The sequence below is a fragment of the Cavia porcellus genome, unplaced genomic scaffold (genome assembly GCF_034190915.1).
Source record: "Cavia porcellus strain 051 isolate PalLab524CR breed Dunkin Hartley unplaced genomic scaffold, mCavPor4.1 scaffold_6, whole genome shotgun sequence".
NCBI lineage: Eukaryota > Metazoa > Chordata > Mammalia > Rodentia > Caviidae > Cavia > Cavia porcellus.
In genome coordinates, this window is record NW_026947489.1 from 56,391,894 (window position 1) to 56,410,055 (window position 18,162).

Below are 18,162 nucleotides of genomic sequence, written 5' to 3' on the forward strand. Positions count from 1 at the left end.
TCGTGCATCCCATAAGGGGCAGACTTCTGGAGGGTAGTCACCCTAGGCAAGCCCCTCCCCAGGCTGAGCTTCCCCTCTGCCACCAGGTGCCAGATGGAGCCATGCCAGGGCTGTGAGCAGCAGGGCCACGTGAGGCGTGTGGGGGAGCGCTGGCGCAGGGGTGCCTGTGAGGTGTGCCAGTGTCTGGACTCTGGCACCGTGCACTGTTCCCCCTACTGCCCGCTGGGCAGCTGCCCCCAGGTGAGGTGCCCAGGAGCTGGTGTAAGCAGGGTCTGGGAGGAGAGTGTTTGGAGAGGCCAGTTTCTGGGGGACTGGAGGAGAATGTCGGAGGTGGCAGGTGGCCTGAATTCTGTGTCCTGCAGAGCTGGGTCCTGGTGGAAGGAGTGGGAGAATCATGCTGCCACTGTGCCCTGCCTGGTAAGTGGGTCTGGAAGGTGGCCAAGGAGCCCCAAAGGCAGGAAGAGGATACAGCAGGAACAATTAAAGCTGGGGTACTCCATCTTCCTCATCCGAAAAATGTACCCACAGATTGGTGAGGTTAGGAGTGGGCCAGCCGGCAAATACAGTTGTACACTGCACAGTTATCTGATGAGTGGGAGAAGGACTCCAGCCCGCAGGGCAGCTTCCACCCAGGGCCAGCTGCTTCCTAATGTTCACAGAGGTTACTGTTAGTGACAAGAGCCCTGAGTGAGGAGCTACACCTGCTCCATCCTGGTCCTGAGTGACTCTGGACTGGTAGTTTTAATCTGTGTTCTCTAAATGTTCAATGGGTATGAAGACCCCCAGTTCACAATGAGGTTAAAGAGGCATCCTTCCCAGGGGGCTTATTCCTGGGATTTCATGGAACAGAAAGTACTCAGCCAGGACTGGTGTGAGCCTTCTTGGGTCTCCCACACAGGAGAGAACCAGACAGTACCCACCATGGCCACTGCAGCCCTGGCTCCAGCCTCCACCTCTCAGATTGGATCTGCTCTGATCACCTACGTTCTGCCCCCACTGGGAGGTGAGACGGTGTGCTGTCATAGTGGATACTTAGGGGCATGGTACCCTCAGTTGGTTGGGCCTGGTGGCAGAGAGAGAACCAGGGGAGGACCCTTGCTCCCCAAATGCTGGGAGTCATCCTGAAGGTCAGAAGTCATCCTATCCCAAGTCCGCTCATCCCTGTGCCCTGGGCCAATGCCCTTTTGTGGCCTTTTGTATCCCAGCAGCCTGAGGCTAACTATGCCCCTGGCACCGTTACAATGCCCTCTAGCCATCTCTCTCTCTCTCTCTCTCTCTCTCTCTCTCTCTCTATCTCTCACACCCAGATTCCTGCTATGCGCCCCTGGGCCTGGTCCAACTACCCAAGGGCAGCCTGGGGACATCATCCCCACAGCCGGAGCACCCCACCTACATGGCTTTCCTGGGGCCTCCCATGGAAGACCAAGACCCTGGGGAGGACACTCGTGCCGAGCAGCACCCCCAGCCTCCCTATCTACACCTGGACCTGCTGTGGGCTCGGAACCTCACTGGTCAGTGAGGAAGAAGAAGGATAGGGAAGGGGGTGGGACAGGAGTGTGTCCTTCAGCACTGATCTTGTCCTTGCCCTGGTTCCTCCCAGGCATCATGGTGCAGGGGACCCAGTCCTCTGATGCTCGTATCCCCAGCTTCTCCCTCCAGTTCAGCAGTGATGGTCTACACTGGCATGAGTATCATGCCATCCTGCCTGGCACTCTGCCTGTACCCAAGGTACCAAACACCCAAGGGTCAGTGACCTACTTGGCCCCTTTGTGGATCCCATAGTCTTTGACCCCAAGGGCTTTTCAATCTCCCTGAGGACGGTCCCTGCAATAGATGCCCATGGAACACCTGGTAAGTAGCAGGGACTGAACCACAGAGTCGAGGGCCTGTGTACCTCTGCCAAGTGGATGTCAGGAAGCACCGGAGTGGTCACACTGGGCGGATGTCCCAGGGTTGGCATCTTCCCAAGGGAGACAAGCCCCATGAGGCAGAAGACTCAGCCCCAATGGCAGCTGACCACAGTTTAAGAAGCACCTGGCCTAGTGCTGGGCACAATCTGGTCCAATGGGAGGAGCTTCAGCCAGGGGAGACTCTACCATGTTGGGGAACCTGATGCTACCACCAGAGGGATCCATGCCCTGAAGGTGGAGGGATTTGGATGGGCAGGGAGAAGACCCTGCAGAGTCAGGGTCATAGCAGGTCCCCTGTGCCACAGCCTTTCCCTGGGAGCTGGGCCAATGTGGCCCCCAAAGTATGGACATTTGACCGGATGGTCCAGGCGAGGTACGTAAGGGTTGGGCCACACCCCAGCCACCACAGTGAAGTCAGCCACCGCACCTTCCAGTGGGCAGAGCTGCTGGGCTGTGGGCCAGGTAAGGCTGGGTTAAGGGTTGGGTAGGGACTGGAGTGGTTGAGGGGACAGCAGAAACCCTGAACAACATCCTCCCCTACATACAGTGTCCCCAATGGCAAACCAGTGCCCAGGAGCCAGGCTCCACTGTGCCAGCGGGGAGTGTGCTCCAAGTGGGGGGCGCTGCAATGGAGCTGCAGACTGCAAGGATGGCTCTGATGAGGAGGGCTGTGAGCCCCTGCCTGCAGGAACTGGAGGGTATGACCTGGATTTAGAGGGGACAGCTGTGTGGGAGGTATCCCCAGGGACTGTGAGCCCTACATGCCTGGAGCCCCAGGCCATGGGGCTGTGGGACGCTGGGGATCTGTACCTCCCCATAGCATCTGCACTAACCATGGGGTCCTGGCCCAGCAGCACCAGTGCCTGGTTCTGCTGGCCCATATGAGGGCCCCTTCACACATTGCTCTGGTGATCCCAACACACGAGCAAAGAACAGCCTTGTTTAGAACTCATCTTTGTCCAGTTTAGTGGGATATGTCCTTCCTGGATGTCCGTCCTAGCCTAGGGTCCCCTGACCCCTTCCTGGATGGGGCCCCTTAGGCTGGTAGACCCTGAACCTCGTTGGTGATTTCTCTTCACAGAGTCCATCCCACAGCCAGGACCCTAGTTCTCTCTTCCACCGAGCCCCAGGAGGTGAGTTGGAAGCTCTGGGGCAGGCATAGGGATTCAGGAAAACACCCAGGCCTCGTTGCCTCACCAGGGCTGCTGCTGTCACTGCCCTCCTCTCTGATTTCCTGCACTTGTGTTTCCTGGTGCTGCTCTGACAGGCCTTTTACCTGGGAGTCTTCTGGGGCACAAGTTGGTACAAGTAGGGGCCAGGGACCCAAAGGACAGACAAAGGTGCAGAGAAGCACAGGGCAGGGCGCCAGCCTGGAGGAGTTTAGAGACAAGAGGCCTGTGGGGCAGATGCCCAGTGTCTACCCTCAGAGCCTGGAAGAGCACAGTATCAGGGTCCAAGGCCCTTATGGACCAATGAGTGCCCTGGGGTGTGCACCCAGCTCACCTGCAGGGCAGCAGTTAGTCCTCAACCCACCTCCACTGCTTCTGAAAGTCAGGGGAAGTGGGCGAGGCCACACAGAGCCCCCTCAGTACCTGGGTCACAGTGGGTGACTGAGTCCTGTCCTTCTGCAGGGTCTGGCAGAGACCGGATATTGGCATCCCAAGCAGAGGTACCCTGCAACTTCTGGGGGTATGTGCACAAGCTCCAGCCCCTCCCCCAAATCCCTCCCATTTCAGAGCATGTGGCAGTGACATCTCAGGCTGAGATCCTCTGACAGCCCTTGGACATTGACATCTCAATATTATATATTATAATCCAAATGCTGTGTATTGTAATCCAAGTATTGTAATCCCTTTTCTAGTCCTCCTCACAATCCAGAAAGTTTTATTTGTAATCCCATTGAAACATTATTGGAATCCCAGCAAGTCAATTCCAATCTGCTACCTCCAATGTAACCCACCAAGACATATTCTAAGTTAAGGGCAGCCAAGGGGTCCTAAGTCTAATTCAAGTGAGGATATATGGTCAAAGGCCCTGATTGAAGGCCTTTCCCAGGGCTTATTATCTTGTGAAGAAGGGCAGGGTTGAAGAATGAGTGATGGTGAGTGAGGATGGCAGGAACTATGTGGGTAAGAGAGCTGGCTAGCCAGGTGGGGAGAAAAACAACTTTGCAAAACGCAGGGAGAATGATATGCACAAGGATCGGTCTGCATAACTCAGTTAGGGTAGCATGGCTTTAGGAGGCTGTTGCTTCAGTTTCTGCTACATAAACTTTTGTGCCCTGGAGAGTCACGGCCTCTTACTTTGAGGCTTGTACCCAGCTGACCTTCCTGCAGCTGAATGGCTCTGCCATCTTGCTGTGCTCAATATTTTACTGAGAGCGCTATGTGAGGAAACAAAACTGTCAGGTTGGCTTCAAAGATTATCTGTCAGGACCTTAGTTAGCCTTATTTGTATTGCTTAGAGCCAATTGAAGGGAGAAGAGACTAACATGGATACTCTGTAAATACCAATGCATAAAAATAAAACTCAATTTGTAATGTTACAGCAATTGCTCTGCATTCAAGGAGAGGTCCCCAGGTCGACTTCTACGGTGTCTTTTGACCTAAAGCTCAGAGTGCACTCTCCAGGGTCTGTTTTGCTTCCTCTCATGGCAAGGAGAGATGGCAGCATCAACACACTTCCTCTTTCACCTACAGAGGAGAGGCCAGGGAGTCCTGTTGCAGCCTCTGAGTCTCCTCACACTAGTTCTGGGGAACCCACCACCTCCATACCCCACCTTGGGGCCTTGAGCTTGCAACCAGGAATGGCAGCTGTGACTGTACTCCCCATACACCCAGTGATGCCGGTGACTCCTGCTGGTAAGATCCTGAGACCTTCTTTGTGCAAATCCATGAGCCCAGCTTCTCTAGGAGGGCACAGAGTCCTGGGAAGTCAATCAAGGTCACATTGCTCAAAGCCACTGTTGGTAGAGTCAGGCCCAGGACCCAAGTCTCTTGATGCAGTTCACTCCATTTCCATCATTCCAAGAGGGGCAGGAAATGGGCCACCCCAGATGCTAAGAGGCAAGAGGTTGGGGACCACCTGGTGAGCTGGCTATGGGATGCTAATGTTCATCCACCCACCCAGCCACTCTGCATCCATTCATCTATTCACTGACCCACAGGCCACAGCATCACCTCCAAGCCCTTCCCACCTGTGCGGTGCAATTCTGGGCAGGTGGCCTGCAAGGTGCTGGGCTGTGTGGAGTGGGTACAGCTCTGCGATGGCAAGGAAGATTGCCTGGATGGCTCTGATGAGCAGCACTGTGGTGAGCATAGGGTCTGTGTCAGGTACTAGGGGTGGCAAGAGGGTTCCAGGTATGGATATGCTCGTGCCCATTTCTAGCTAATGTGGGAAGGATCTGGGAGAGGACAGGGTAGCAGGGAGTGGAGAGAAACTGAAAAGGGAAACAATTAGGAATGTGAATGTCTTCAGAGATGGTGAAGAAGGGGAATGGAATAGGCCTTGGGTCTCAGCCTGTTTTATAAATCTACCTGACATCCATCCAACCATCCATTCACTCACCAAGTCATCCATCCATTGATCCATTCATTCATCCACCCATCCATCCATCCATCCTCCAACTATCCATTTATCCATCCACTTACTCATCTACCCATTTATCCATTGATCCAGCCATTCAACCCTGCATCCATCCATCTACCCATTCATCTACCCATCCATCCACCCATGCACTCATTCTTTATCTATCTGTCCACATATGCATCTGTCCACCACTCATGTACTCACTCATCTATCCATTTATCCATTGATCCATTCATTCAACCTCATCCATCCACCCACCCACCTACCATTTATCCATTAATGCATGCATCTCTCCATCCACCCACCCATTCATCCAAAGAAGATCATAATGATCGAAGCTTTGTCTCGCATTCCAGATAAGAGAAATCAAGCATTAACCTGTCATAGAAAAGGGCACCCCAAGGAGTACTCATTTAGGAAGAGGGTACTCAAGGGAGCAATTTTCTAGTGCTTTGACTTCTCTGGACACTGCAAGAACCTTTGACAAGTAGAGAGACTGTGTGAGATCAGTATACACCAAAGAGCCTGTGTAGACCCCATTCACAATAGTGGAAGGGATCAGAGGCACTAGGAGAAAGGGGAGGCCAGGTGTCTGGCCAGCAAGCGCATCCCCACTCCTGGTCTGAGGTTTCAGAGACTCATTTTATCACTCACGTGGCTCCCTTCTCTCCCGTACTTCGTAAGCAGTGAGTGCAGAGCCCTTCACAGTGCCTGCCACTGTGCTTCCTGGGCTGCCGGGTTCGAGGGCACTCTGCTCGCCAAACCAGCTGCACTGTAGCAGCGGAGAGTGTCTGCCCGCTGAGTGGCGGTGCAATCTGCACCCCGACTGCCAGGATGGCTCAGATGAGGACAACTGTGGTATGTGCTGCCCAGACAGGGGACACACCTAAGGGACCCACACCTCCATGACCCCCTTCTGAGTCCCCCCAACCTGTCTCCTCAGTGGACTGTGTGCTGACACCCTGGTCTAGCTGGAGTGGCTGCAGCCGCAGCTGTGGCCTGGGCTTCACCTTCCAGCGGCGGGAGCAGCTGCGGCCTCCCCTGCCCGGGGGGAGCTGCCTGATGGACCAGCTGCGCAGCCAGCCCTGCTTTGTGCAAGCCTGCCCAGGTAGCCAGGTCCTCCAAGGGAATGGGGTTGGTCCCCCAGGCCTCTCTGGGCCCCCACTACCCATTGAAGTGAGCCCCATTAGCTCTCTGCTGGAAAGTGGGAAAACTGATCATCCCACATCAGAAGGCATCGAGGGTGGAGGAAGGTGATCTGGGAGTAGATACAGGATGGGTGGGTGGATGAGTAGATGAAGGATAGATGGATGAATGAGTGGGTAAAGTATGGGTGGATGGGTGGGTGGGTAGGTGAATGAATGGATGGATGATGGAGTAGATGGATGTACATTAATGGATACGTAGATGGTTGAATAGATGGATGGATGGACAGATGGATGAATGGGTGGAGGATGGAAGAGCCTCTGCAGGTGGAGTTCAGTGAGGGCAGAGAGATAGACCTCAGACATCAGCTGACTTGTCCCTGGGTTCCATGCCAAAAACTTCACAGCCTTTTTGTCTCATGAATCTGAGGGAGTGGTCCCCACTTTCCCATGTATTCCAGAGAGAAGCTTCCCATGGTGGAGGGCTCCCCTTGGCCATCTGCCCTCCATCGCCCCTTGGCCACATTCTTTCACCTGCTGCACCAGACTGAGTGCACTCCAGGGTTTGCACAGGCACTGACCCTCATAGGGTACAGAGCTTTTATCCTGGGAGGCATCAACAATACCTCCTTAGGTTCCCTCCTCTGGGAGACAGAGGAATCCTGGACAGAGGAGGAAGCTGCAGGGATTTGTGTTGCCCTGCTGGCTGGGTGAGGGCTCCCGCCCCTGTAGTCCCCTCTCCAGGACAACATGGATTCCCTTGAAACCTCTCTGCTGGACCTCTGCTCTTCCTTCCCTCACAGTGGCTGGGGCATGGGCAGAGTGGGAGACTTGGGGGCCCTGCAGTGTCTCCTGTGGGGGTGGCCACCAGAGTCGCCGGAGGAGCTGTGTGGACCCTCCACCCAAGAATGGTGGTGATGCTTGTCCTGGGGCTTCCCAAGAGTGGGGGCCCTGTGGCTTGCAGCCCTGTTCAGGTGACACAGGTAAGAGAGTTCTGGGCATGGGCAGCTCTCTGGACCTCCTTAGGCTCATCCCACAAGGTGCCTGTCTCCCTCCAGACTGCGGGCCAGGCCGTGTGCATGTGAATGTGGAGCTATGCCAGGAGGGGCTGGTGCCCTTGTGCCCACCCTCCTGCCTGGACCTCAAGGCCTCAAGCTGCACTGGGCAGTGTGTGGAGGGTGAGAGGCTTGAGCAATGGGAGGGAGTGGTGCCCACCCAGGCCACTGTCCTTAGACCCCAGGTTCCCCTCATTTTACCCCAGGATGCCGCTGTCCCCCGGGGCTCCTTCTCCATGACTCTCACTGCCTGCCGCTCTCCGAATGCCCCTGCCTTGTGGGTGAAGAGCTGAAGCAGCCAGGGTCGTCCTTCCTGATGGACAACTGCAGCCGCTGGTGAGGGTGCCTGGCAGGGAGGGTGCTGGGCTCGGGAGGGCCCTGCAGTGGGCCTCTTGGTCCCAACAGCTCCTTGTCCTCCCCCTCCCTGCAGCGTTTGCGAGAAGGGTGAACTGCAGTGTGAACCGAGTAGTTGTCCACAGCCCTGCGGCTGGTCAGCCTGGTCCCCCTGGGCTCCCTGTGACCAATCCTGTGGTCTTGGAGTAAAGGCCAGGTTCAGGTGGGCAGGGTAAAGACAGTGGAAGAACAGGGAAGAAGATAGTCAAAGCTTGGGGAGTGGGGAGAGACAGGAGGACAAGGTGCCCAGGGTTGCCTGTCTCCCCAGGTCTCCTTCCAACCCTCCTGCAGCTTTCGGAGGTACCCCCTGTGAAGGTGACAGTCAGGAGCTGCAGGCCTGTTACACAGAGTGTGGTACAGGTATGGCAAAAGCCCACCTCCCTATGCCTGGCCCACACGATGGGAGAGGACCTCTGAGTCCCCTGGGTGGGGAGTCAGCAAAGCTTCTGCATTTGGGGACAACCTCTGGGCTGATTTTGCTGGGTGGGCTTTGGTGAGAGAGAGACAGACTCTCAGAAAGATGCTGGTGGCCCAGGTGTCAGAGCAGGGTGGAAGAACAAGCATCTTTAGGAGGCTCTCCTACTGCTGCCCTAAGTGTGAGAAGTGAACTGGAGTACAGGGGCCCCAGCCACCTGAGGGAACAGAGGCCACCCCTGAACCCAGCGTGGTACCTGTCATTCTCAGAAGCCCTCCCTAGCCTCCTAGCCTCTCTGGTGTCATGCAATAGGCCCACTGTGTCTTCTGCAGAGGCACTGGGCTGGACGCCCTGGACACCCTGGTCCCCCTGCTCCCAGAGTTGCCTTGTACCTGGAGGAGGCCCCAGCTGGCAGCGGCGTTTCCGGCTCTGCCCTGGCCCCAAGGATGCCTGCCATGGAGAGGCAATTCAGGAGGAGCCCTGCAGCGCCCCTCTGTGCCCAGGCATGAACCCTGGTGTGGACAGACATTTCAGTGGGGTGGGATCCCATGAGCCCTGGAGCGGAGGGAAGGGGACAGAGGGTGAGAGCACACCTGGGTATTGTCCTTAAGCTTCTCCTCAGCCCCTAGAAACCAGCCTATGATTGACTGCTGGGGAGATATGGCTAAGGGCTCCCCACACCCCCCAGCTCTGACTCCTCCCGGCCACATCTTTGCCAGGGCTGTGACTGGGAACCTGGTCTCTCTCTACAGTGCTAAGCAGCTGGGGTCTGTGGGCTTCCTGGTCCGCCTGCTCAGTGTCTTGCGGTGGAGGTGTGCAGTTCCGTGGGCGCAGCTGCAATGGTCTGGCTCCTGGACACTCCGTGTGCCAGGGACCCCACGGTCAAACCAAGGACTGCAACACACAGCCCTGCACAGGTACCAGGTTTTGACCTATCCTCCAGCTGGTCACGCCCTGCTGCTCCCAGGGTCTGACACATATCCCACAGCTTCACACATCTGGGACTTTGGATGTCAGGGCAGGTGGTTCCTTGAGCCAAGTTTCTCCCCTCCCCTGCCCACTGAGGACCAGGCCCCTGTCTGCTGGCCCAAAGAGTGGCTTCCTCCAGCGAAGCCAAAATTGTGGGCAGAATTGTAGGAAGCATATTCCCTCCTTGCTCTTCTTCGAACCCGCCGGAATGGGTCAGTTTTAAGAATATCTGTATTAATTGGGGTGTGTATGCCTATAATCCCACCACTCTGGAGGCTGAGGCAAGAGAATTGCTGGGAGTTTGAGGCTAGCCTAGGCAACATTGGAATAAATCTCAAGATCCTGTCTCAAAACAAAACAAAACACATTGTATCAGGTGGAGTAAAGCCAGGACTCTTCAGTGGTGACATTCCAGGCACTGGAGCAAGCCTGGAAGGGGAGAACAGGGAGGACAGGGAGGGCCATGTTACTTCTCCGGAGTCACTGCAGGCAGAATCCCCTCCCTAGTCGCCTCCATCTCTTCCCTCCTACCCCTGCCCACACCTCCTCTGTCTTGCCATGCAGCTCAGTGCCCCAGCGACATGGTGTTCCGCTCAGCAGAACAGTGTCACCAGGAGGGAGGTCCATGCCCTCGGCTGTGCCTAGCACAGGACCCTGGGGTGGAGTGCATGGGCAATTGTGCCCCCAGCTGTGCCTGCCCCCTTGGCCTCTTTCTGTACAACACCAGCTGCCTGCCCCGCACTCAGTGCCCCTGCCAGCTGCATGGGCAGCTCTATGCACCCGGAGCGGTGGCTCACCTGGACACCTGTAACAACTGGTAGGTCCCAAAGGGTGCGGGGTAGGGAGGGTAGAGGATGTACTGGGGAACTGACTCCCAAAGGGAACAGGACGGCTTTCACATGTGTGGGGCGATATATGATGGACTGAGACTGGAGGGGACTCTTGACCTCTCCTCCTGACTGCTTCCTGTTTCTCTTGCCTTGCTATCACGGAGGGGTCCACTCTGTTTCTGCTCAGGGGTGAAGCACACAAGACTCAAACAAAGTCGCTCCAGGTTCTGCCAGCAGAGGGTGCTCTGCACCCAGTTTCCCCACCACCTTTTCCTTTTTTAGTCTATGCTGCACCCCAGTTCCTTATTTTATTATTCCTCTACCAACTCCTTTCTTTCTTTTCTCTTCGATTATTTTCCTGTAACCTCCAGGATTTGACAGACAGGCTTTAAAACATACACTGGAAAAAAGTACAGAGACGGAAGGGTACCCAGTAACCCTGCTCTTTCCAAATCACTCCTAATCTTGTCACTCTGGGTCATTTCCAAACAATGGTCAGTAACAAATGAAAGGAAAAGGTGTCTCCCTGATGAAGCTTTGTGATAAAGAGACACCCAGTGCCTGGAGCAGTGTGAAGCCCCTGAGGGTAGATGTGAATGGAGAGACTGCTGGTTACATCTTGAACTTCCACCTGTGGGCAACGGGTAGTGGGCATGGTGGCTGGCTGCCCCCGCTGAGGCCAGTGCATAGTGCAGGGATTGATTATGGCAGGGATGGGCAGGGCAGATCTCACTAATCCTCTCTCTGCAGCACTTGTGTCTCTGGTGAGATGGTATGCACCTCGGATCCCTGCCCAGGTACCACACATGGGGCCAGTATCAGGGAACAAGGGGTACCTGGGCCCTTCCAAAATGAGCCCCTGGGAGCAAGGTGGTACCTAGGATGAGTGAGGATTTAGTGTGATTTGACCTGATCTCATATACACATGCTACCCCTTTGCTCTGGCAGTAGCCTGTGGCTGGAGCCCCTGGACCCCATGGAGTCTCTGCAGCCGCAGCTGTGATGTGGGCATTCAGCGACGCTTCCGTACAGGCACCGCACCCCCAGCTGCCTTTGGAGGTGCTGAGTGCCAGGGCCCTGACATGGAAGCTGAATTCTGCAGTCTTCAGCCATGTCAAGGTGAGAGCAGATTTGTGTCCTCAGACAAGAGCTAGAATACCCTCATGGCATCCTCCAGGGCTCTGTGAGGAATGCAAAGGACCTGCCTGAGAGATGCCACTAAGATGGTGTCCAAGAACTGCTAAGACCATTCCCAGAGAGATCCCTTCCCTAGAGGCAGCCAGTCTGCAGCGGAGTTGAGTGCCCGGGTGAAATGACTAGCACTGTGAGCAGGGAAGGTTGCCTCTAGTGTCTAGCTGTGGGAGGCAGGGCCTTCAGTGACCTGGGTGCCGTCCCCAGGTCCTGGTGGGGTATGGGGTCCCTGGACTCAGTGTTCCGTGCCCTGTGGTGGTGGCTATAGGAACCGCACCCAAGGCAGTGGCCCACGCAGCCCTGTGGAGTTCTCCACCTGCAGCCTACAGCCCTGTGCAGGTAAGGACTGCCCTGGAGATCCCCCAGTTCTTGTCCCCACAAACCTAGGGCACTGTTAACTTCCTCTCTGTAGTCCTGTCATTTAATCCTGTGAAGCCTCACAACCACCCCAGCCAAACCCAGAGCAGATGCCTCTCCAGGTTGGGAGCCAAGGGGACAGAGCTACTGATTTTTGTCTCCAGGGCCAGTGCCTGGTGTATGTCCCAGGGGACAGCAGTGGCAGGCCTGCGCTCAGGGCCCTGCCTCCTGTGCGGAGCTCAGTTCCCCACAGTGGACTAACCAGACCTGCCACCCTGGCTGCTACTGCCCATCCAGCATGCTCCTGCTGGTGAGTGTCCTTTCTGCAGGGCAGGGCAACAGGCAGGATCTCTTCATACCTCGAGCCAGGGTGACCAGGAAGGAACAGACACCCATATGCTCATTCTTGGGCTGGGTAATATTGAAGGGCAAAACAGAATCCACCTTCATGAAGCATTTAGTCTGGTGAAGCCAGACTTGAGGCCATCAGAAGGAAGACAGAAACACTTGAGACATAAATTAAGCTTTGCACATTGTAGAGCAGGCTGGGTCAGTAGTGGAGGGCCTCCTGGAGAAGGAAGTCCTGCTCTGAAGCCTGACCCTGAAGAACCAGGAGAGCAGGAGGTACCACTCCAGTTGGAGGGCTGGGTACCATGAGTGTGGAGAGATCTGGACAGAAGGTTCCAGGCTGCTGCCGTACCACACCATAGGATGGGGTAAGGGACAGGTGTAGTGAGGTCTGCCTCCCAATCGGGCTCATCTGTAGAGGTTCTCACATCCCAGCTAGGGCAGTGATGGTCCTACTCACTGGAGTCAGGATGGTGGGGCAGGTGCAGTGCCTGTCGGCCAGCCAAGAAATACCCAGACACTTGAGTTTGAATCACATGCTGCCCAATGACTGCTTTGGTTAAATTTCAGCGGTCTCTATCCAAACTTCCTGCTTACATCACTTTCTCCATTCTTCTGTTGATGATGATTGGGGGTGGGGTCACCACAACTGTTCAAATTACATATTATAACTGGATGTGGTGGCACATGTCTGTGCCACCAATATGCCAATAAAAATTTGCACATTTCATATTTTCTTAAGTAATTTTAAGGGCATTTGGCAGTTTAGGTGTTCAGTCTTATGTTCTGGTATAGAAAGTGGTCCTTTACTTACAGAAATTGGGGAGCATCCTCCCCCTATACCCCCGCAGCTGAGGGTCTGCATTCGCCTTGCAGGAGAGGGCTGGGGAGAGCTGTTTGTGGAGGGGTGGGGTGTGAAGGGCCTCAGGGCTGGGTGCGGCTTTGGCTGGGAGGAGTGGGACTGGAACTAGAGATGACAGGCAGCTTTCTGTTCCAGAACAGTGTGTGTGTGCCCGCCCAGGACTGCCCCTGTACCCACAGGGGCCGCCTTCACCCTCCAGACAGTGCTGTGCTGAGTCCATGTGAAAACTGGTGAGACTCCTGTCCAGCAGTGATTGAGGCCTGGTGACTCTGGAGGCTCCTGCTGAGCTTCTGTGCCTCCTCAGTGGCAGAAGAGGCATCCAGCCCTCCAAGGCAGAACCTGCCCACACCCTCTCAATCCCTGGCCTCACTTCCTGTCTGTGTTAGTTTTGGTTAGGGCCACCCTCAGTGACCACTCTTTAATTGGCTGCCTCTGCAAAGACGCTGGTGAGACCTGTCCTGGAGCTAGGGCTTGGATGGAGGGTCCAGGGGAGACTACACAGTCCTCTGCCATTGCCTTCACAGCTCCTGTGTCTCTGGGGTCATCACCAACTGCACAGCCAGGCCTTGTGAGGAGGGTAAGAAAGGTCCCCTCTGTGACCGGCCCTGCCCGCTCTTTTGGCAGTGTCAGTGGTAGCAAGAGCTGGGACTGGAGGACAGCTGTCAGGACAGTGTGGACTGGAGGAGGGCATGGTGCATCGTGTCACCCCGCCTCACCTCCTCACCTTCTCTCCTCTGTGTACTCCAAGGCCAGCCCAAATGGTCACCCTGGACCCCCTGGAGTGAATGCTCAGCCTCCTGTGGCCCTGCCCGACGCCAGCGGCACCACTTCTGTCCCAGCACCCCCAGCGTGGCGCCCCTCTCAGCTGCCCCTACACCCCTCTGCCCAGGACCAGAGGCCGAGGAGGAGCTGTGCCTCTTGCCTGCCTGTGATCGTGAGTGCCCCAGCCCCGTGGACCAACACATGCCCTGGAGGTGTTGCAAGCTGGCCCCGGGCCCTACCAAGCCCTTCAATATGCCTTCTCTTGTTGTCATTCAGGAGAAGGGGGTTGGGGGCCTTGGGGACCCTGGTCCAGCTGCAGTCGGAGCTGTGGAGGAGGCCTGCACAGCCGGACCCGAGCCTGTGACCAGCCGCCACCTGAGGGCCTGGGACTTTTCTGCGAGGGGCCTCAGGCGCAGGGGGAAACCTGCCAGGCTCAGCCATGCCCAGGTACCTTCCAGGGATGTGGTGGGGCCAGGGGCAGAGGAGAAGGTAGGGGAGCAGCACTGGGCTCAGCCCATCTGGTGCCCTTCCCAGTGACCAACTGCACAGCCATCGAAGGGACTGAGTACAGCTCCTGTGGCCCTCCCTGCCCCCACTCCTGCGATGACCTCACGGTGAGTAGGGTTCCTCAGCATCACTGCCTGGTCCCTGACCCAAGGGCCACATCATGGCTGTGGCTGGGCTACTGGGCTGTCCTCCTGCTGGGCAGATGAGTCTCAGACTTCAGCTATGATCAGCACATGCCAGGCTGGCACTTCTTCTCAAAGTCAAACTTTTATTCCAAACATAGCACAAATAGGAAGGGAAAACAACCCCACTACATCACCCTACATGCCATAAGCATTTCTGTGTACAAACCTTGACTGTGTGGGTCTCTGTCCCCAATGCCACAGTCTGGGGAGAAGAAGAAGGCTTGTTCCCTTTCCTGCCTTTTTCGTTTTGTTTTGTTCTGTTTTTTGAGATACGGGCTTGCTATGTAGTTCAGGCTGGTCTTAAACTCCCTGTGTACCCCAGGCTGGCCTCAAACTCATGGTGATCCTCCTGCCTCAGCCTTCTGAATGTGACAAGGATTTCAATCATGCACCACATGCCTGGCTCCCTTCCTCCTTTTCTTAACAAAACTTCAAGCATAAACTGTTTAAAATGGAAGCCTCTGAGCTGAAGGTCACAGTTTTCCCCTCTTTGCTGCCCTCCTCCTCCTCTCTAGCCTCCTTCCTCTGTATGCCCCAGAGGACTATATAGCTCTGACTTCCACCCCAAAGGCACTGCTTGGTGCTGACCAGACCCCTCCCCCGCCCCCGCTGTCCCTGTAGCACTGTGTTTGGCGCTGTCAGCCAGGCTGCTACTGCCCTCCGGGCCTGGTGCTGAGTGCTGATGGGACCATCTGTGTGAAGCCCAGTCACTGTGGCTGCCTGGACCTGCTGACTGGGGAGCGGCACCGTCCAGGTGCCCAGTTGGCCAGGCCTGATGGCTGCAACCACTGGTGAGCGGGCTGTACCTTGGTGTCAGCAGGCAGGGATCCCCTGAGAGTGGCCCTGTTGGGTGTGTATCCCTGTGAGATCCAGGTCTCAGATGAGGGAAATATTAGAAATCCACCACTCCTGAGAAACACAGGGCAGACGCCATGAGCCCTGTCTGATAAATGGGGAAACCGAGGCAGCTAGCCCTATGTGTCTGCTGAGAGCCTAGCATGTGCTCCTGGGAGGAGTGGTGCTTCGCTGGGTGGGCCACAGATAAGGCAGCATTTGCTCTCACTGACCTCACACCAGTCACACCAGCCGTGACATCCCCATGGGGCCAGTTGAGTGAGGCAGGGAGCAGGCTTAGGGGGCGCTGGAGCCTGAGGACAGGCACAGACTGTGATGCTGGTGGGGATGAAGAGAAAGGCAGTCAGGAGGCTGCAAGGGGGACCTTGGGGGCCCTGAGCTGCTGCTTCATTCTCCTGTGTCTGCACCTGTTGCCCAGCACCTGCTTGGAGGGGAGGCTCAACTGTACCGACCTGCCCTGCCCAGGTACGAGCCTGCCAGCAGGGAGGGGAGGAGAAATGGCCCTAAGGTCACTGAGGGGCCAGGCCTGGGAAAAGGATTACCCAGCACCTGGACTCCCCTTGCAGTTCCCGGAAGCTGGTGCCCGTGGTCAGAGTGGACAGCGTGCTCCCAGCCCTGCAGGGGCCAGGTGCGGACCCGCTCCAGGGCCTGTGCCTGCCCTGCTCCTCAGCACGGTGGTGCTCTGTGCCCTGGGGAGGCAGGGGCTCAGCGACAGAGGGAGGCCTGCCCCAGCTCCACCACATGCCCAGGTGAGCTGCCCACTCAAGGCCTATGCCAGCTCCCCAGTGTCTGTGCCAGCCCTGATTCCCTGGGGTTCCTGGAGCTCCTAAGATACATGTGCTTCTGTCTTCCTGGACAGTGGATGGAGCCTGGAGCCCTTGGGAACCATGGTCTTCCTGCGATGTGTGTGTGGGGCAGTCCTATCGGAGGCGAACGTGCACCCAGCCACCCAGCTCTGAGGGAGGCAGACCGTGCGCTGGGGCCCATGAGCAGAGTCGTCCATGTTGGGACAATTCCACAGAGTGCACAGGTGGGAGCCTCTGGAGGAGCCGGAAGAGCCTCATAAATCTAGGGAGACGCTGACTCTGACCTCCAACCCCTGTACACTTGTTCCCGTTAAGTCATTCCCCATGGCAGGATGGCAGGTTTCACGTGGGCAGTGGGCCTCACAGGAGGCCTCCTGCACCCATCTTCCCTGCTTCCCTCCTGCCTCAGACTGTGGAGGTGGCCAGGATCTTCTGCCCTGTGGACGCCCTTGTCCCCACTCCTGCCGGGACCTGTCCGCAGGCAGTATGTGCCAGACTGGCCCCACGGGGTGCCAGCCCAGCTGCGGATGTCCCCCGGGCCGGCTCACCCAGGACGGGCTCTGTGTGCTCCCAGTCCACTGCCGCTGCCAGTACCAGCCTGGAGCCATGGGTCAGTGCCTCTCCAGCCCTTGCCACCCTGCCTGGCCCTGTACCTGTTCTACAATGCCCACTCCCCTGCAAACCCCTACATTACCCTCATTTTCCCTCACACCCCAGGCTAGTCCAAGTTGGAATAGCCTTCCACGTCCTGCCTGCAGGACACGAGCCTGTGGGGTGGAGTGCAAGAAGGCTAGGGTGCAGGGAGAGGGAGGGATTCATGGGGGTGCTGAGCTGTCCAGAGCTCCCCAGCCCTCACTCCTGCACCCTTCAGGGATCCCTGAGAACCACAGCCGGTCAGCAGCGTCTGGGCTCAGCTCTTGGGAGAGTCTGGAACCTGGGGAGGTAGTGACTGGGCTGTGTGACAACTGGTAAGCAAACAGGATTTTGGATGGAGCCGGGCAGAAGCACACTCCTGAGAATAAGCCAGGGCATCTCTGAAGTCCCCTCCCTTGTCCCCAGCACCTGTGTGGCGGGCATCTTACAGTGCCAGGAGGTGCCCAGCTGCCCTGGCATTGGCGTGTGGGGGTTCTGGGGCCCCTGGGAGGACTGCAGCGTTTCCTGTGGGGAAGGGGAGCAGCTGCGCTCTCGGCTCTGTCCCCGACCCCCCTGCCCTGGACTGGCCCGGCAGAGCCGTACCTGCCACACCCAGGTCTGCACAGGTGAGACTGCCAGCATCAGTACTGGACATAGCCAAAGCTTCAAGTCCCATGGTGGCCTTGGTCCTGACTCAGGGGTGCCTTTTGACCTTTCCTTCCCTTCTGCCACCCTGCCCCTTCTCTCACCAATGGGAGATGCAGAAGAGCCTGTAGGAAGGACACTGCCCAGGGAGGTGTTCACAGAGGGGACAGGAAGAGCCGAGCACTGACACAGGTATTGCCTTAGAGGCAGGCTGCCCAGCTGGCCGTCTGTACCGTGAATGCCAGCCCAGTGATGGATGCCCCTTCTCCTGCGCCCACATCATGGGGCAGGTGGCCTGCTTCTCCAACAGCTGTGAAGAGGGCTGCCACTGTCCTGAGGGAACCTTCCAGCACCGTGCAGCCTGTGTCCAGGTCAGAACTCAGCCATGCCCTGCCCCACACTCAGCAGCCCATCACACCCTCTGAGGACTTGCGGCCACTGGACACGGAAAACCAGAGGGCCAGATGGACAGTGGGAGCTACCTGCCCTGCCCTGACAGTGCCTGGCTCCCACCAGCACATCTCCCAGCCCAGCAATGTCCACAAGGGCTTGCTTGCCCCCGGTCCTGTGTGGTGCCTCAAATGCAGCTGTCTCAGCAGCCATACCTGCCCCACTGGGGTTCCCAAGCCCAGCCTTGACTTCCTGTCCTGCACTGCAGGCCATGCAGGCCTTCTCTGCTTCTCTCATTTCTCCTATACCTTGTGGA

General features: G+C 56.9%; 1 protein-coding gene across 1 annotated transcript in view; it reads left to right on the top strand.

Annotated features, from left to right (window-relative positions):
- The window catches only part of Sspo (SCO-spondin), a 47,096-nt gene that overhangs the window by 15,651 nt on the left and 13,283 nt on the right, over window positions 1–18,162 (top strand). Inside the window, exons 36-73 of the mRNA XM_063249737.1 lie at window positions 87–240; window positions 363–417; window positions 899–1,003; window positions 1,308–1,511; window positions 1,601–1,728; window positions 2,216–2,372; window positions 2,458–2,608; window positions 2,992–3,043; window positions 3,542–3,599; window positions 4,610–4,771; window positions 5,077–5,220; window positions 6,186–6,356; window positions 6,442–6,606; window positions 7,447–7,626; window positions 7,702–7,821; window positions 7,905–8,034; window positions 8,129–8,254; window positions 8,360–8,451; window positions 8,839–9,009; window positions 9,259–9,423; window positions 10,040–10,292; window positions 11,056–11,102; window positions 11,254–11,424; window positions 11,704–11,835; window positions 12,018–12,163; window positions 13,199–13,293; window positions 13,588–13,640; window positions 13,812–13,997; window positions 14,102–14,272; window positions 14,360–14,439; window positions 15,139–15,308; window positions 15,791–15,837; window positions 15,939–16,121; window positions 16,232–16,402; window positions 16,588–16,788; window positions 17,050–17,146; window positions 17,238–17,437; window positions 17,661–17,827. Of these exons, the coding sequence (XP_063105807.1) occupies window positions 87–240; window positions 363–417; window positions 899–1,003; window positions 1,308–1,511; window positions 1,601–1,728; window positions 2,216–2,372; window positions 2,458–2,608; window positions 2,992–3,043; window positions 3,542–3,599; window positions 4,610–4,771; window positions 5,077–5,220; window positions 6,186–6,356; window positions 6,442–6,606; window positions 7,447–7,626; window positions 7,702–7,821; window positions 7,905–8,034; window positions 8,129–8,254; window positions 8,360–8,451; window positions 8,839–9,009; window positions 9,259–9,423; window positions 10,040–10,292; window positions 11,056–11,102; window positions 11,254–11,424; window positions 11,704–11,835; window positions 12,018–12,163; window positions 13,199–13,293; window positions 13,588–13,640; window positions 13,812–13,997; window positions 14,102–14,272; window positions 14,360–14,439; window positions 15,139–15,308; window positions 15,791–15,837; window positions 15,939–16,121; window positions 16,232–16,402; window positions 16,588–16,788; window positions 17,050–17,146; window positions 17,238–17,437; window positions 17,661–17,827 (5,260 nt within the window). The remainder of the gene's footprint in view (window positions 1–86; window positions 241–362; window positions 418–898; window positions 1,004–1,307; window positions 1,512–1,600; window positions 1,729–2,215; window positions 2,373–2,457; window positions 2,609–2,991; window positions 3,044–3,541; window positions 3,600–4,609; window positions 4,772–5,076; window positions 5,221–6,185; window positions 6,357–6,441; window positions 6,607–7,446; window positions 7,627–7,701; window positions 7,822–7,904; window positions 8,035–8,128; window positions 8,255–8,359; window positions 8,452–8,838; window positions 9,010–9,258; window positions 9,424–10,039; window positions 10,293–11,055; window positions 11,103–11,253; window positions 11,425–11,703; window positions 11,836–12,017; window positions 12,164–13,198; window positions 13,294–13,587; window positions 13,641–13,811; window positions 13,998–14,101; window positions 14,273–14,359; window positions 14,440–15,138; window positions 15,309–15,790; window positions 15,838–15,938; window positions 16,122–16,231; window positions 16,403–16,587; window positions 16,789–17,049; window positions 17,147–17,237; window positions 17,438–17,660; window positions 17,828–18,162) is intronic.